The 18,337-nt window shown below is 44.7% G+C and overlaps 1 protein-coding gene across 36 annotated transcripts in view; it reads left to right on the top strand.

The window, feature by feature from the left end:
* The window catches only part of PPP2R5C (protein phosphatase 2 regulatory subunit B'gamma), a 140,430-nt gene that overhangs the window by 77,332 nt on the left and 44,761 nt on the right, over window positions 1-18,337 (top strand). For all 36 annotated transcript variants that reach the window (XM_086362929.1, XM_086362922.1, XM_086362931.1 and 33 more), the window contains one exon: window positions 6,677-6,876. In XM_086362929.1, coding sequence (XP_086219055.1) covers window positions 6,808-6,876 — 69 coding nt within the window. In that variant the 5' untranslated portion in view covers window positions 6,677-6,807. The remainder of the gene's footprint in view (window positions 1-6,676; window positions 6,877-18,337) is intronic.

The following is an 18,337-nucleotide window of genomic DNA, read 5'->3' as shown; positions in this document are numbered from 1 at the left end:
CCTTTTAGAATTCACTTATCAGTTCACAGAAGTCACTGTTGGATTGGATTGAGATGGCACTGAACCCATCAATGGGGCTTCCCAGGCGGCTCAGTGGTAAAGAATCTGCCTGCCAATGCAGGGAGACACAGGAGAGATGGATTCGATCCCTGGGTCGGGCAGATGCCCTGGAGGAGGAAATGGCAACCCACTCCAGAATTCTTGCCTGGAAAATCCTATGGACAGAGGGGCCTGGCAGGTGGGATTGCAAAGAGTTGGACGGAACTAAGTATGCACGCATAAACCTATAGAACAATTCCTTTTTCTGCTAAATGTCATCTGTAGAGTCCTATCGCCAGTGTCTATCTGGTTGGGGAGCTAGGGAGAGCTTCCCTCGGAGGCGATGGAGAGACCAAGGTGACACCCTCACCGCTGCCTTGCAGCGTTGCTCAGACGAGAAAAAGAACAGTGTCGGTACTCGTAGATGAAAGGGTGGTACCCACAGAAATCCACAAGGACTCACAGAGACGTCATTAGAGTTGATAGGAGCTGGGACCACCTGGAGGGGTGGGATGGGGTGGGAGGTGGGAGGGAGGTTCAAGAGGGAGAGGACACGTCTATACCTGTGGCTGACTGACGTTGATGTGTGGCAGAAGCCAGCACAATATTATAAACCAATTATCCTCCAATTAAAAATTAATTAATTAAAAAATACAGGAAATTTGTTTTCATACACACAAAAGGGTAGCTGGTTACAAAAGTCATATTCCAAATCTTTTTTTTTTTCCTTCTAAACCACATCAGCAGTTAGAAAATTCTTGAGTCTTTTTAAAGATACAGTTTACAGTAGCATCAGAACATAACAGATACCTAAGAATAAACCTTGAAAAATGATGCGTAATGTATTTTTAGAAGAGTATAAAATTTTTATTGAAAGACATTTAAGGAAAAGAGTAATTGGAGAAATATTTCTTGTTTGTGGATTGAAAGAGTCAATGTTGCAAAGACTTCTGTTCTCGCCAAATTGATCTGGGGAATTTGAAGGCCATGCATGGTCTAGATGTAAAGCTGGGCAAGGTGAAGGAGCGTCGTCTGACAGGTAATAAGGCCCGTCGTGAGGCTCTGCTGTGTTGCGATGGGGGAGGTGACGGTGCAACAGAAGGGCTCTCATGTCTGCAGACACGTGGTTCAGGACAGAAGACGCAGGAGGCAGTGGGGAAAACAGTCACTTCAAAAACCAGAGTGTGGATTCTCTCTTTCAAAATCAAAGCAGTATCGCTGAACTCTTCTTGGTGGGGGGTACTTGCCAAGAGTAAGTGGAGTTCAATGCCTATTAATGACGAATCCCAGATTTACTCCAAGTTGGTAGTAATTGGATTCAGCCGTATTCCCACTCACTTTGTACTCAGAATAAGTGTATTGGAAAGACAGGCTGAAGGATTGGCTCTCTCCTTCTGGAGAGTTTGTACGTGTTTCCATTTTGTGTGGACTGCCTCTTGTCTGCAGGCTCAGAATGGGCACATGCTCGTAGACTCTCATCCCCACACTGTCAGGAAGGTGGGCGCTGGGGGCCGGGAGGGATGCACGGGGGTCTCTCAAAGCTAGCCTGCCGCATCTGCTTAGCACGGAGTACATGAGTGACTGCGAAATGGTTCCCACCCTCACGGCCGTGCCTCCGGGAGCATCTTCTCAAAGTGACGTCTCTGGGCTGGCAGTTCGTGTAGCTCTGGCTCTGGTCCTCATCGGGGTTGTGTTTATTTGGGAAAAGCCATCATCTCCGTGCTAAAAAGGCCTGCCTCTCTGTGACTGTCCTGCCAAAGTTGGTCCTTTTGGCCTCTTGGAATGTTTCTCGTCACCACCGAGATGAGTCATATGGAAGTGGGCCTCCCTGTTTTGTTTTGTTTCCTTTGATAATATTTCTACTCAGAGTCAGAGTTCACGTGCCACCCCTTCCGGTACAGTGACAGTTCAGTGGTGTAACTTTTTTGTGTCCCGTCCTACAGTTTGACGGTTACAGCATGTTGTCATGTCCGTCCGGCCCTGCGATAATTGAGATGCACAGATGCTGTAAACACCTGTGGATTGTGTTGTGTTGGATTCACTTGGGAAGGCCTGGAGAGGCTCCTCACTGCCTGGCCAGAGGTCCCCAGGCTCCCGATCACTCCTGCCTGGCAGCAGAGCAGTCTTAAACACACACCTCCAGCGTGCGTCAGCTCCTGTCAAATATTAGTGCCTCTTACTTTTCTGTTCTTTGTAAAAGAAAATACACGTAGAACTTCTGTCATCACCCTGGGTAGGCCCCAGGGCTCACCCGCATCTTGGGGGTCAGCGGTCAGAGGAGGGTGTCCACTGCTTATGAGCTTGCCCTGGGGCCACTGGTGAGAATGCTGCCCTCCCTCACCCAAGGGCCAGGGGCACTCACGAAGCCACCCCAGTCTGGCGGCGACCCTCATTAAGCGCCCCTATGCATCAGTTGTTAATTACAGGCTTCCCTTTAGGAAATATGTTTTTCGAAGAGTAATGCGTTCTTCAGATGCTGTGGGTTAATGTCTTTTCTCTGCTCCTTGCCTCCTGCAGGTTTTGTGTGGGTATCATCAGGTTTGCTCCTGGTATCATCAAGGATTTACCTTGAAATAATCAGGAAGCATCCCAAGTTCACATTAGCAAATCAGTGAAAACAACTGAGGGAGGGGTGAAGAAATTAACATAAATGCAAGGCACCTGTGATGTTATTTGTAGCGAGAAATGTTACCACTCTTAACTTAAAAAAATAATAATGAAAGGAAATGTTGCTCAACACGAAGAACGCTCTCCAGCCAGTGCTGCAAGTGCCCCTTCCGTGTTCCTCTTGCTCTTAGATCAGCGATCTTACTCCGCACACTGTCAGGCTTCCGGGTGGTGCCCTGGGGCCCATCCAGACCCCTGTCACGGGGGCTCCCGGCCAAACCCGCGGGCTACAGCAGTTTGTCTCATATTGTGCTTTTTAGTTGATGCTCTCTTTGGGGCTCAAGGTTGCTCTTTAATATGTCTGAAAACAAGAATGTCAGTGTTAACTCGTCTATAAACAGTTTAAAGTAAACCACTGTCAGTCATGGGCAGAATTCAAAATCCATTCTTTTTTTATTTTGCTTCATAGAAGTAATTGTAAAAATTGGGTCAAATCCGGGGTCGTGGTTTATTACTTCGAGAGTCAATACCAGTCTTGACTACCAAACGCTGAAGTGTGATACACCGACAGTGTCAGCCCCGGGTAGCTTTTACTGTCTGATCCACGTTACGTGGTAATCAGAACAGTCCGGTCAGGTACGGGCTGTACCCGTCATACCTTTTTTCCCCTTTCAAGGTTAGCAATGCTTTATGGCTGATTCATGTTGATGTTTGACAGAAGACAACAAAATTCTGTAAAGCAGAATTTCTGTAATTTCTGTAATTTCTGTAATTCCTTCAACTAAAAAATAAATAGTTTTTTTTAAAAAAAGATTAGCGATGCTAACATAATAGTTTTTAGAGAGTTTATTTTTCAATTACAAAAATAACTCATTCTGTAGAGACCCAACGTACACAAGGGTAAAAAGCATATTCTCCCACCACCACCTCCACTCATTTTTATCCCCCAGTGGTACAGTCTATTAACACAGCAGAAAGTACTGAAGATTTTTAAAATATGGTGACCAACAAGAACCTAAATTAACCTGCATTCAGAAAACACAGGAGGGACTTACCTGGTGATCCAGTGGTTAAGAATTTGCCTTGCAGTGCAGAGGACACGAGTTCAATCTCTGGTCAGGGCTCAGGGAACTAAGATCCCATATGCCATGGAGCCACTGAGCCCGTGTGCCACAGCTACTGAGCCCAGGCACCACAGCTAGAGAGCCCGTGCACCACAGCAAAAGATCCCGCCTGCCAAGGAAAGACCCGATGCAGCCAAATAAATCAGTGAACATAAGGAAATATCTGATGGGGCTGTGGGTGCAATATTTTTCACTCGATTTGATTGGTCTAATATAGTTTTTTTAAAAAACAATAAAGTTGTAAATGTAGCCAAATGAGGTTTTAAAACACGAGGTCATGAGATTTTGCTCACAAACTTTAAACTGTAAACAAAAATATTTAATACTGTAAAGATTGAAGGCAGGAGGAGAAGGGGACGACAGAGGATGAGATGGTTGGATGGCATCACTGACTCGATGGACGTGAGTCTGAGTGAACTCCGGGAGTTGGTGATGGACAGGGAGGCCTGGCGTGCTGCGGTTCATGGGGTCACAAAGAGTCGGACACGACTGAGCGACTGAACTGAACACCTTAGCCATCTGGAACCCTGGAAGAATTGACAGTTTCAGCAAGTTGAGATTTTCTTGTTTTTTTTAGAAGGATATTTATAGGTAGAAATTTTATGAAGAAAAAAGATTTTACTCTGCTCTTGCTTCTTATTGCAATAGGATTGTTTCAGAGTTCTGGTGACAGCTGAGTCATCACGTAGTTTTTAGGGGTAAATACAGGCTTCTCGGTTCTCTACAGTGTGAGAAAGCCAAAGTTTCCACGTACACGAGCTGTGACTACAAAATGTGCTCATTCAAGGTGTTTCTGGCAAAGTGGAGGGTGAGTGCAGGTGTGGAATTGAGTAAGGACTGAAGTCAAGCTCAGAGGTCATTAAGAAAATGAAGCGTTTCATTGAAGAGGGCTGGATGTTTGATTGTAAAGAGACCCAGACATTGTAGTGACTATTACTCATCTAAGTTTCAACAGCCACCTAGACTCAGGATGTCTGTGGTCATAGTTCTGTCCCTCAGTCCTGAGTAGCCTTCAGGCAGCACGCCCTCACTCCTTGGACCAGCTGTGCAGTGTGGGGGCTTGGGGAGCTTCCCAGGAAGTGGGAGGCTGTGCTGAGTGCCTGCTAGTTGCAGGGTTCCACACTGGGCACTGGAGGGTACCGAGAACCAGGGGACATCCACCTGGCACCTGCTCTCAGCAAGCAGTCCGATGCGGAAGAAATGCCCAGTGAGGGAGCTGACCGTTCAAGGCAGGAGGAGCTAAATGACGACCAGGAGTGCGTCCTGTCTGACCAGGAAGTGAGCAGGCCAAGCGAGAACTCCAAACAGGAGGGGCAGCTGGTGGAGGAAAGGGAGGTGAGGTGGGTTGGGGGAGCTGATGCGAGGAGAGGAGAGTGGAAGCAGGGAAGCCGGGGCCACCAGGGCACCCACTTGCGGTGCTGGCTTCTATGGGGCGGAGGTTTCAACAGCTTTGGTCTCAGGACCCTCTCACGCCCCTCAGAACTATGTGGAGAGCTTCTGTTTATGCAGGCTTAACTACTGATATTGACCACATTAAAAATTAAACCAGAGAGGGTGGTATCATTTTCTATTTTGAAAGTCTTTTTAATGTCTGACTTACGAGGAGAGAGCTGGATTCTGCGGCCTGCCTCTGCATCCAGCCTGTTGCCATGTGTTTGGGTTAAAACAATGCTTCCAGGAAGACACATGATTGGGAAGGGAGGAGCGTTTCAGTAGGCTTTTCAGATCGTTATGGACATTTTCTTTGATACCACAGCAAAAAGTAAGCAGTGAGAGGTTTCTTGAAGGATTCTGCAGCGTGGACTCTGAAACCACAGTAATAGGCTCCTGTACACCTTATCAAATTAAGACCTGGTGGGCTGCTTCACCCTCCGAATGGCTATTTTACCCTTAACTGATAGTGTAACACCAGTGTGATCTTGTGGAAACTCTTGGTTCACTGTGTCAGGCAGATCTTGGACACATTTCAGTCAATGGGTCAATAGATCCTGTTTGTTAATATCACCACCGATTTCCTCTTCACCCCAGAAAGCTGTCACACTCACACGGGCAGATCGGGGCTTTCCAACACCTCCCAGAACGTCGCACAGAGCTCCATCACTTCCCAGTCCTACACTGACCCTCCGTGCCTGCATCTTGTTTCTGTTGTGTCATTGTAAAGATTACGTGAGAAAAGTATGTGTGATGTGTATAAAGCTTTCGGTGCGACCCCCGGCCCAGGCGAGCACTCCCTCAGTAACACCGCTATTGTTTGCGCTGTTTCTGCATTGCTGTTGTCGTATGTGACACGTGTTGACCGTCACCCACGCTGACGGAGGATACGGGGCACCAGGGTGGGTGGAGACCCCCACTGTGTGCATGGAACAGCGTGTTTGGGCAGCTCCACAGCGATGGCCCTTGCTGCTTACCAGCTGGCCGAGGGACAGCCACCACGCCCTCCCCCGTAAATCTAGAGCAACAGCAGGCCCGGGGGGCACCCCTCCTGTGACCGCTCACCTGCCGTGTGCAGCGGGCCCTGGTGCCCCTCACCCCACACCGGAGCTGTGGTTTGCCTCCTGTCCCACTGCCCAGCATCCTGCCAGCATCTGGTACGGCTTCAGGGTCACGTTTGTTGAATGCAAGCACTTAATTAGAATTTTATTTTGAACAGTACTCTGGACATGGCTTCAGAGAGTTAAGAAACATAGAAACTTTGTCATATGAAACATATGATATGAGCAGCGACTAGCTTATTTTTTCCTTTCATTGTCTTTAAGGAATGTATAATCTCTATTCACTCCTACCCCATCTCTTGTTTCTCAAATCTCAATAGAGATTCAAAAGTTGTAGAAAACTTAAAAGCGCGTCACAGTAATTCTGGGTTAAGCATTGTTGCGATCGATAATACTTTGCTTTCTCCTTTTCAGATGTTCCTCCTGCTGATCAAGAGAAGCTTTTTATCCAGAAGTTACGTCAGTGTTGTGTCCTCTTTGACTTTGTTTCCGATCCACTAAGTGACCTAAAGTGGAAGGAAGTAAAACGAGCTGCTTTAAGTGAGATGGTAGAATATATCACCCATAATCGGAATGTGATCACAGAGCCTATTTACCCAGAAGTAGTCCATATGGTAAGTAATTGCCGTTTAACCAGCGTGCCCAACCCTCGGTTACAAGCTGAACTCTGACTTGCTTAGAATAAGCTAAGACGTTTAAGCCTAACATGACATTTGCTACCAAAAAAAATCCTCCTGTTCAAAAATGTGTACTGGCACCTGGAGGAATGAACATCGACTACAGTGAGGGGACTCGAAGGACCGCTGTGCCCTGCGTGTGTTAACTCACCTGCTCCTCACAGCCACCACGTGGGGTAGAAATGTCAGAACTTTCATTTTTTTCTTAACTGTCTTACCCTCTTTAACAGTGCCCGTGCATAATTCAGAAGTAAGCGTGTGGTCCACACATCGGCAGGAAAATGCTGATGATTGGGAGGAGGTGAAATAGTGGTGGGCCAAGCCGGAGTCAGGCCAGTCCTCCCTGATTGGCGGGTTCACCGTTGGTTTCATTTGACTCCCAAATCCCTGTCTGAGTCTCAGACTCTCCAGCCCGTTTCTAGGTCCTTTGCAGGTCCCGCTGTGACCTCAGTCAGTACCATCTAGAAACATTTCATGTGATACCATTTTTAAAACTCTAATGTTTAATGCTGAACTCCAGTTATCTGTTGCATTTTTTTTGAATTGTTATTTTATCTGTCTTGATAACTAGGGAATCCTTGTGGCTTAATATAAAATTTTAAATCCTGATTTCCATTGAAATCTACTCCTTGATAACTAGGGAATCCTTGTGGCTTAATATAAAATTTTAAATCCTGATTTCCATTGAACTCTCTAAGTTTCTGATTCTTTTCCCCTAAAGCTATATATTTCAAAATTGACTAGGCTCATTGACCTAAAATATGTTTCTTCTTATATTAGTGTGTGTGCTTTGGAAGAAAAGAAATGTAAGTCACGTTCTTTGTGTAATTCATAATCTATTGTATCCAAAGTTGAGATCAACTTGCTTCCTTTATTTTGGTTAACTCTTAAAGGTCAGACTTTACCAGCCTGTTGTCCGCCTAGGGCTGTGAGGTCCGTTTGGGTTCCTCCCCAGACGCCTACCTGAAGAACCATCACAGGCCTGTTGTTCAGCCACTAAGTCGTGTCCGACTCTTGGCAACCCCATGGGCTGCAGCACGCCAGGCCTCCCTGTCCTTCACTATCCCCTGGCAGGTGTATACTGATCAGTAAATCCTTTAAAGCTTCTCTCATCCAGACTAAGGAAAATCAGGGAATGTCTTTTTCTCTCCTTAACTTCCACTCTCAGTTACTATGGAAGGGCCTCCCAAACCCCAGAATCGCAAAGAGAAATCTCTAGTCTTTTCTAACACTTTGATAATTCTGTTCAAAAATCAAAAAAAAGATGTTTTGCAGTCCTCCTGGAACCTTTTTTTTTTTTTTTAATGTCTCAGGGTAGGGATATAACTGTGTCTTCTAAAATGATTAAAAAATCATTAGTCCCTACATCGTGTGATGAATATTCCCCTTTCTCCATTGACTTTAAATGCTGCTTTACTGTATATTAAATGTATTCTATTTTTGAATTATGCTATGCTAAGTCACTTCAGTTGTGTCCGACTCTGTGTGACCCCATAGACAGCAGCCCACCGGGCTCCCCCGTCCCTGGGATTCTCCAGGCAAGAACACTGGAGTGGGTTGCCATTTCCTTCTCCAGTGCATGAAAGTGAAAAGTGAAAGTGAAGTCGCTCAATTGTGTCTGACTCTTAGCGACCTCATGGACTGCAGCCCACCAGGCTCCTCCGTCCGTGGGATTTTCTAGGCAAGAGTACTGGAGTGGGGTGCCATTGTGTATCTAAATGGCATCTATTATAAACACTCAATATATTCTGTATTAGATGACCCGTGTGGAAGCTTCTTCTGTTTGGACGGAGCCTGGGCTGCCAGCAGCCCCTGAGTCCCGCTCTCTCCCCGGGAGGGAGGGGGTCCGCAAGGGGCATCGAGGCCCAGGCTGGCTGGGTGTGGACTGGATGCCTGCCCTGCACTGCTTGCGGGTCGCAGTCTCTCCTGGGTCTTTCACTGAGGCGTCGTGTTACCAGAACCACTTAGCATGCCTTGAGCTCTTGAGACTTGTTTCAGATGAAGTGATCGTTACTTCTTGCCTCCCTGTTAAAACCGTGTCCTAATAACCAGGCTCTCCCGCCATCTTAGCTTTGTTCCCCTCCAGGCAATGCAGGCCGTCTTCAGAGTCCTGGGCATCTTGCCTCTAATGCACATAGCAGACACTTGCTGAGCATCCCCTGAGCACGTTTTTAGGTGAGGAAATAAGAGTGGTGAGCAAGATGTGCGCCCTCCCAGAGCTGGGATCAGTAACGTGTCGTTTTTGGTTAAGGTGAGGCCATGAAAGAAGGGGAAGTGGGGAGAGAGTAGAGTTGCAGGACCGCCCACGTGGTGGGAAGAGGTGCGGAGAGAAACCTGGTACGAGTTGAGTTAGACCCTCCCACGAAGGTGCTCGAAGGAGGTGCTTTCCCGTGTCGCTGAGGACAGGGACGGTAGTTCTGTGCTCTGTAGTTCTGTGCTCTGTCTCTGACTGTGGCGAGGGCAGGAGAGCACAGCCGGCCTTCCCTCGAGGAGGGGCGGGGAGGGGGCACCCCTGTTGATGGGTTAATGAGAGTGAGGGAGGGTTTGCGCTGTGTCTGCTCTCGCTGTTTCGCTTGGTAGACGGAGGGTGCTGAGGAAAGACACAATGTAAGAGTGTGGTGGGGATGGCGCCAGCAGCCTGTCTGACCCTCTCAGAAGCAGAGCGGGTGCAGGACTCAAGAGCCGACAGAAGGCCTCCACCTCGCAGCGCCCGGACCCGGCGGGGCAGGCGGAGAGGTGGGCCCCTTCGCAGTTCCATCCCAACGCCCCTGGTGTGCTCACCATGAGCCTTGCTTGAAGGGTTGCCTGGTGTGTGTTTTGCTTTTTTCTTTTTTGGCTGCACCACATGGCTCTTGGGATCCTAATTCCCTAACCAGGGATCGAGCCCTTGTACCTTGCAGTGGAAACATGGAGTCTTCACCACTGGACTGCGAAGGGAGTCCCTGTCTTAATATTTTTACAGACATTTATTCCTACTGACTTTGAAGAATCCAAAACTCTAGAGATGTGTTCTTTATGCTTACATCTTTTAAATACGTTGCCTATTACACTGGGCTGCTATATTTTTTTAACAGATTTATTGACGGGTAATTCATAAGTACAATCCACCCCTTTAAGATGTACAATTCAGTCTAGTCTGTTCACAGGGTTGTGCAGGCATCAGCACATATAATTTTGTAATATTTTCATCCCCCTAAAAAATATCCTGTACCCATTAACAGTTACTGCCACTCTTCCTAACTCCTCACCCCTGTCCCGGGTAACCACTCCTCTAATTCCTCCCTCTGTAGATTGGCCTAACCTGGATATTTCTTAGAAATGGAATTACACAGTACACGACCTTCTTTTACTTTGCATAATGTTCTCACGTTTCATTGATGTTGTAGCATGTGTCAGAACTTCTTTTTATTGCTGAATAATATTCCATTACACGAATATATACTCCACGTTTTATTTATCTGTTTATCCATTGGTGGACATTTGTGTCATTTCTGCTACTTAGCAGTGGTGACTAATGCCCCTGTGAGCATTCATGTACAGACTTCTGTGTACATACATGTCTTCATTTCTCTGGAGTGTTTACCCAGGAGTGGAACGCTAGGTCCCGTGCTAACACTGTGTGTTTAGCGTTTTGGAGAGCTGCCAGACTGCTTCCCAAAGTGGCTGCCCCGTTTCACGTTCCCAGCAGCAGGGTATGAGGGCTGCAGTTTCCCCCCCTCTCCCGTACTTGTTACTGCCCGTCTGTTTGATGGTGGCCATCCTGGTAGGTATGAGCTAGGATCTCACTGGCGTTCTGGTTAGTGTTTCCCTCTTGGCTAATGACGTTTAGCACTTTTCATGTGAGCTGTGTCTTTCTATTATACGTCATTCAACGGAAATTAAATGAAGCTTATAGATCATCAAGCCCGACCTTTATTTTCCAGATTAAAATAGCTTAGGTTCAGGGAGATGAGGATGAAAAGGGAGCAATACCCAGGGGGGAAGTTCCTGGAGTCTAGATTCTTAGGCTAAATTACATAAACTCCATTATCTCAATATTTCGGCCATTTTTAAAATACAGTCAGCCATCTGGTATTTAATTAACTTATCTAATTAATCCTTTTTTCAGGCTTTGGCATTTTTCTCATAGCAAAACCAAGTTAATAGCATAGCCTCTTCTTTCACAGAATACCATTTATACTTGAACGACTAACAAAAAGGTTATTCAGACTTGGGTTTTCAGGGAGCATCTTCTCACAAAATAAAATGAAAATGTCACTTTAAGGAAGATAACTGATGATGTTTGTTGTCAGTGATTAAAATTTGAGCATTCAAAAAGAAAATTCAAGCTCTCAGGAGAAATTCTGAATTTTGGAAGATTTGTATCTGCCAGTGCAGACTTCAGCTTCCCAGTGCTGCAAGCTGTCCTGCTGAGACTGGCGTCGATACCAATGAGTGGGATCCTTAGTATACACAATGAAAGGAACTAGACAGTCCTGTGAATATATTAAAAACAATCAAGTTGTACATTTTAAAGGGGTGGATTGTATGATATGTGAATGTCTCAATAAACCTGTTTTTAAAAAGCATGGCACTTCAGTCTAATAGGCAATTTGTTTACAATACATTAACACACATAATTCAGTGAGGCCAGTATTTTCCAAATGACGAACAGATGATATTATAAAATCATTCACTGGCCGGAGAGCCATTTAGAGTGCAAGACACATCATGGGGTTTTCAGGAATTAGAGACCCCTCTAATTGATAAGATTTAGGATTCCACAGAATAGGTAACCTTTAGTGGACTGCTGCTGCTGCTGCTGCTGCTGCTGCTGCTAAGTCACGTCAGTCGTGTCCGACTCTGTGTGACCCCATAGACAGCAGCCCACCAGGCTCCCCCATCCCTGGGATTCTCCAGGCAAGAACCCTGGAGTGGGTTGCCATTGCCTTCTCCAATGCATGAAAGTGAAAAGTGAAAGTGAAGTCGCTCAATTGTGTCTGACTCTTAGCAACCCCATGGACTGCAGCCTTCCAGGCTCCTCCATCCATGGGATTTTCCAGGCAAGAGTACTGGAGTGGGGTGCCATTGCCTTCTCCTTTAGTGAACTACCACTTGTCAAGTTTTGGTAAAGTATCAAAGAAATCCACAGTTATCTAGAAGAGCTATTGATCACACCCTTTGCTCTTCCAACTACGTATCTGCTGGAGACAGGTTTTTCTTCCTGTATTTCAACCAAGTGAACATTCTGAGCATAGCAGATATAAGAATTCAGCTTTGTGGGTTTTTTTTTTTTTTTTTAATGAAACCAAATAGTAAAGACGTTTGCAAAAATGTGACACGGTGCCACTTTTCTCACTGAATTTGTTTTAGGAAATCTTTTTATTTAATATGAGTTGTTTTATGAAATAACTAATGTTAGTTATGAAAAATGTAGTTATTTTTATAAATTTATATTGACATAATGAGTTTATTATTTTTCAATGAGCAAGTATTCTTTTTTAATTTCTCTGCTTTAATTTCCAATACTGTCCATATCCATAGACAGAACTCTAATAAGTAAAGTTCTTTGGATCCTCAATAACTCGCAGGAGTTTAAAGGGGTCCTGAGACCAAAAAGTGTGAGAAGCACTCCTCTCAAGGAGGTCTACCAGCACGGCCTGAGAGCGGCTCAGAAACGTTTCCCAGGGCATCGCTTTCCTGGGGCATCGCGCTGAGTTTGCCAGCGTCTCCGGGTCACGCTGAATGGCCTGCCTGCCCCGCCCCCTGCCCCGCCCCCTGAGATGAAGCCTTCCCGTGCAGCCTGTGACAACTCCAACTCCCCCTGGGCTCTCAGTTCCAGAGAATACGGTTTGCAGTGCCCCGCTTCTTCCGCGGAATTTAGCACAAGTCCTGGTCAGAGCTCAGTAACCCTCACTCGATAGTTTCCTGCCTCGGCGAGGGCACTAAGGCTAGTCTTAGTCACAGATGAATATAGCCTGCAGGTCAGAAAAGTTGTTTTGGTCACCGGTTGAGTGGAGTGGCTGGCTCAGAAGTGCTTCACATCAAGGTAGACCTCTCTGGAATCACCTGTCTCTGTGGGGCTGGATTACTCCATAGAAGTCAGTGAATCAGACGCAGAGGCGCCCTTCCGCACCCTGCCCTTACTGTCTCAGAGACAGACTGTTCTAGAGGAGCGCAGAGCCAACTGTTAATAGTAGCTGCCTCCACGTGGTGTGTTTATGTGGATTTTCCCCTTTTACTATATTTTTGTAGTTTTAAAAAATTTCATATGATTATGTATCTCATTTGCCATCATCAAAAATCAGTAAATATGTTTTTCTTTAAAAAAAAAAAACCCCTCCTGATGTGTAGTGTAACAGCAGTACTGTCCTTGTGGGGATCCATGTTGAGTTTCAGGGGAAATGAGTGCATCACCATATTTTAACCTGTACTGCTTGTCAGTGACGAGATGGTGCCTTGCAAGTTTTCTTTTAGGCTTGGGGTTCAAGTCGGCATTTTCTAATAAGAGCAGAGCGTTTCTCTCTGGTCCTTACGGGAGGTTTCATGCCGAGTTCCCCTCGGTGATTGTCTTGTGTCCAGTAAGGACTGATGGTGGATACTCTCCTTCGGGGTTTATATCTGATGTTTGCAGTGTGTTCTGGAAAGTTTTATGTGTTGTAAGGGTAAAGATAGTTTGCAAATGAGAGGGGAAAGGGCATTTTGAATGAAAGGAGGTGGTATATTAAAAATGAAGCTTCAGTAGTCCGCAGATTTCTTTCAGGTGATTTAAACCATCAGTTCAGTTCAGTCGCTCAGTCGTGTCCGACTCTTTGCGACCCCATGGACTGCAGCACGCCAGGCCTCCCTGTCCATTACCAACTCCCAGAGCTTACTCACTCATGTCCATCGAGTCAGTGATGCCATCCTCTGATCTCATCCTCTGTCGTCCCCTTCTCCTCCTACCGTCAATCTTCCCCAGCATCAGGGTCTTTTCAAATGAGTCAGCTCTTCACATCAGGTGGCCAAAGTACTGGAGTTTCAGCTTCAGCATCAGTCCTTCCGATGAACAATGCATTCCCCTTTTTGCCTAGTTGTTTTTGTTTTACCAAAGTCACCGTAACATGGGGGTAAAGAAGCGCTTTCATCAGAGATGAGCTAAGGGGAGATGAAAACAGCAAGTGCTTATTGAAATCCAGAGAATGCTTGTTCTACCTTAAGTATCAGTGAGCCGTTTTTTGGAGATTTGTTCTTATTTTGAGAGAATTACCCTTTGTTTTGTTGGATGTATTAAAATTATTTTTAAATGTGTGCGTATTTTAAATAAGTGAAATAAATACAAAAAGAAAAAAAAAGTTAATCTTTGTCTTTACTCCACCCTTTCCTGGTTCTACCTAAACCCAGCCCTACCTCCAGCCAACCAACTTATATGTACCTTTTTTCCCAAAAGACTGCTAAGAAATTTTGGGAGATGATGGATACATTTATCATCTTGCATGATGTATTTCATGGATGTATGCGAATGTTAAATATATCAAATTGTACAGTTGACGTACAGTTACACATGTCAGTTGTACCTCACAAAAGCTGGAGTTTTTTAAGCTCCTAAATTGGTAGCTATTTCTTTTGATCTAGGAGCACCGTGAAGAAATTATGATGACATTTAGGGCATTGTAAACCAAGAAGGTTTGAGAACTTAGAACCTAGTAAATACCTTTCTGTAACATGTTTAAATTGATTTTAAATCTCCATATGGCAAAATTAACTTTTTCGTGAAGAGTTCTCTGAGATCTGACAAATATGTATAGTCATGTAACCACTCAGGGTAGAGAACAGTTTTATTGCCCTCCAAAAAAGCGCTGCGCGTTGCACCCTGCTCCTTTGAAATCAGACCTTCCCCTTATCCATTGCCTCTGGCGGCCACTAACCTCTCCCCCAGCTCTGTTTGGCCTCTTGCAGGATGTCGTATAAATGGACTCGGACAGTATGTTGCCTTTTGAGTCTGGCTCCTTTAACTTAGCACAACAAGTTTGAAGTTATGTTTGAGCACACAGGCGTGGGCTTGCTGGGTCATATCGTCGAGTACTTGTTTAACTTTCTAAGAAATTGCCAAACTGTTTTCCCGGGTCGACGTGCATTTTTTGTGCTCCCACCAGTCACGTGATAGTTCAGTTGCTCCAGCTCCTTGTCAGCATTTGGTGTCTTCAGTCCTTTTATCTTATTTTGACTTTAAGCTGGAATTCCCTGACGGTTAACGATGCTGAGCATTTTTTCCTGTGTTTGCATATCTTCCTTGGGTAAGTGTGTGTTCATATCATTGGCCCATTTTTTGATTGGGTTGTTTTCTTACTGAGTTTGACACTTCTTTACATTTTCTGGATACAAACGCTTTGCCAGATACGTGATTTGCAAATCCTTTCTTCAGTGTGTGGCTTGTCTTTTTATGTTAACAGTGTCTTACAGAGTTTTTCATTTAGGTCTAATTCATGATTTGTCTCTTTCACGGATACTGCTTTTGGTGTCATGTATAAGAACTCTTTGCCCCACCCAAACTCAAAAAATTTTCTCCTAAATGTTTCTACTTTTACATTTAAATCTATGATCCATTTTCTCTTCGGTTCATTTTTTGGCCTATGGATGTCCAAGTGTTTGTTGAAGAGAATAACCGTTCTCCACTGAATTCCTTCCCACCTTCTTGATGTGGTCAATCAAAAATTGACTGTATTTGTGAGTGTGTTCCTGGACCCTGTATTCTCGTCCACTGATCGAGGGATCTGCTCACCTGTACCATACTGTCTTCATGATTGTGAAGTGATAGTGTTAGTCGCTCAGTTGTGTCCGAATCTTTGTGTCCCTGTGGATTGTAACCTGCCAGGCTCCTCTGTCCATGGAATGCTCCAGGCAAGAATACTGGAATGGGTAGCCATTCCCTTCTCCAGGGGATCTTCCCAACACAGGGATTAAATCAGATCTCCTGCATTGCAGGCAGATTCTTTACCATCTGAGCCACTGAGGAAATCCATTAGCTTTGTAATAAATTTTGAGATCAAGTCCAACCTTTTTATTCTTCTTCAAATTGTTTAGCTTTTCTAGTTATTTTATCTCTCCAAATTAATTTTAGAATCAGCTTGTCTTTATTTACAAAATATCTTTCAAGGGTTTTAATTAGAATTGTATTGAATATGTACATTTGGAGAGAATTGGTATCTTAACAATATTGACCCTTTCAGTCTAGGAACACAGCATATCTCTGCATTTTGGTCATCTCTGAAGTTTTAAGCATGTAGATTCCCGTGTATTTTTTAGACTCATAAGTATTTCGTTTTTTGCTGCTGTTGTAATTGGAGTTTTTCATTCTCTCTTTCTGTTTTTGCAGTTGCATCACGTGCTTCATGTCATTCAGTGCACACGTATTAGTATTATTTATTAATTAAATTGTCCTTTATTACTGTAAAATGATCCATTTATCACAAGTAACATTATTTTCTACAAAACCTACTTTGTATGTTAGTATAGTCCCTCCAACTCTTTCTTGACTAGTGTTACCATGGCAAATCTTTTTCTTTCCTTTTACTTTTGACCAATGTGTATCTTTATATTTAAAGTGGACTTATCATAGACAGTATATGGTTGAGTCTTATACTTTTATTCAGTCAAGCAATCTCTTCCTTTTGATTGGGGTAGTCAAACCATTAACTTTCATTGTGAGTATTGATATTGTTCGGTTTAAATCTACCATTTTGCTATATTTTTTCCCTATTTATTCTATCTGGGTTTTGTTCCCTTTTCCTCTTTTTCTGCTTTCTTTTTGATCAATTGAATATTTTTTGTGATTACATTTTATCTCTTTTGTTGGCTTTTAAACTATCACTGTTTTTAAAAAAAAACTTTTTTTAATTTATTCTCGGCCGTGCTAGGTTTTCATTGCTTTGTGAGAGCTTTCTCTAGTTGCGGCAAGTAGGGGCTACTTGCACGGGCTTCTCATTGTCGGGGCTTCTCCTGTGGAGTGCACGCGCCAGGCCTGGGCTTCGGTAGCTGCGACGTTCAGGCCCCAGCGTACATGGACTTGGTACTGCGGCTCGTGGGCTCTGGGGCGTGGACTGCGTAATTGTGGTTCACGCCCTTAGTTGCTCCACAGCATGTGAGGTCTTTCCGGACCAGGGATCAAGCCCATGTCCTCTGCACTGGCAGGCAGGTTCATATCCTCTGCACCACCAGGAAAGTCCTAAACTATGACTAGTGTTTGATCTCATGTATTTAGCTTTTCTAGAATGCATCTGTAACTCGTCACAGTTAGCCTTTAAGTGACTGTACACCGTGTCATGTAAATACGTTTACAGCAGCGGATCTCCATGTCTTCTCCCCCAGTTTTTCTGCTGTTGTTGCTGTACATCTTCTCCGTATGTTATAAACCCGATGGTATATTATTTTTAGGAAACTGTTCTATTTTAAAGAGATTTAAAAATTGTTAAACCCTCTTCAGTTCAGTTCAGTCTCTCAGTCGTGTCCAACTCTTTGTGACCCCATGAACTGCAGCACGCCAGGCCTCCCTGTCCATCACCAACTCTCGCAGTCCACCCAAACCCATGTCCATTGAGTCAGTGATGCCATCCAACCATCTCATCCTGTCATCCCCTTCTCCTCCTCCCCTTAATCTTTCCCAGCATCAGGGTCTTTTCCAGTGAGTCAGTTCTTCGCATCAGGTGGCCAAAGTACTGGAGTTTCAGCTTCAACATCAGTCCTTCCAATGAACACCCAGTACTGATCTCCTTTAGGATGGACTGGTTGGATCTCCTTGCAGTCCAAGGTACTCTCAAGAGTCTTCTCCAACACCACAGTTCAAAAGCATCAATCCTTCCATGCTCAGCTTTCTTTATACTCCAACTCTCACATCCATACATGACCACAGGAAAAACCATAGCCTTGACTACACAGACCTTTGTTGGCAAAGTAACGTCTCTGCTTTTTAATATGCTGTCTAGGATGGTCATAACTTTCCTTCCAAGGAGTAAGTGTCTTTTAATTTCATGGCTGCAGTCACCATCTGCAGTGATTTTGGAGCCCAGAAAAATAAAGTCAGCCACTGTTTCCACTGTTTCCCCGTCTATTTGCCATGAAGTGATCGACCAGATGCCATGATCTTTGTTTTCTGAATGTTGAGCTTTAAGCCAACTTTTTCTCTCACCTTTTCACTTTCATCTAGAGCCTGTTTAGTTCTTCTTCACTTTCTGCCATAAGGGTGGTGTCATCTGCATATCTGAGGTTATTGATATTTCTCCCGGCAATCTTGATTCCAGCTTTTGCTTCTTCCAGCCCAGCGTTTCTCATGATGTACTCTGCATAGAAGTTAAATAAGCAGGGTGACAATATACAGCCTTGACATACTCCTTTTGAACCAGTCTGTTGTTCCATGTCCAGTTCTAACTGTTGCTTCCTGACC

Source organism: Bos grunniens, chromosome 21 (assembly GCF_055505025.1).
Source record: "Bos grunniens cultivar Pamir isolate PY7600 chromosome 21, Bosgru_T2T1.0, whole genome shotgun sequence".
NCBI classification, from domain to species: domain Eukaryota; kingdom Metazoa; phylum Chordata; class Mammalia; order Artiodactyla; family Bovidae; genus Bos; species Bos grunniens.
The sequence above is the reverse complement of the archived record's forward strand: the minus strand, read 5'-3'. Positions and strand labels throughout refer to the sequence as shown.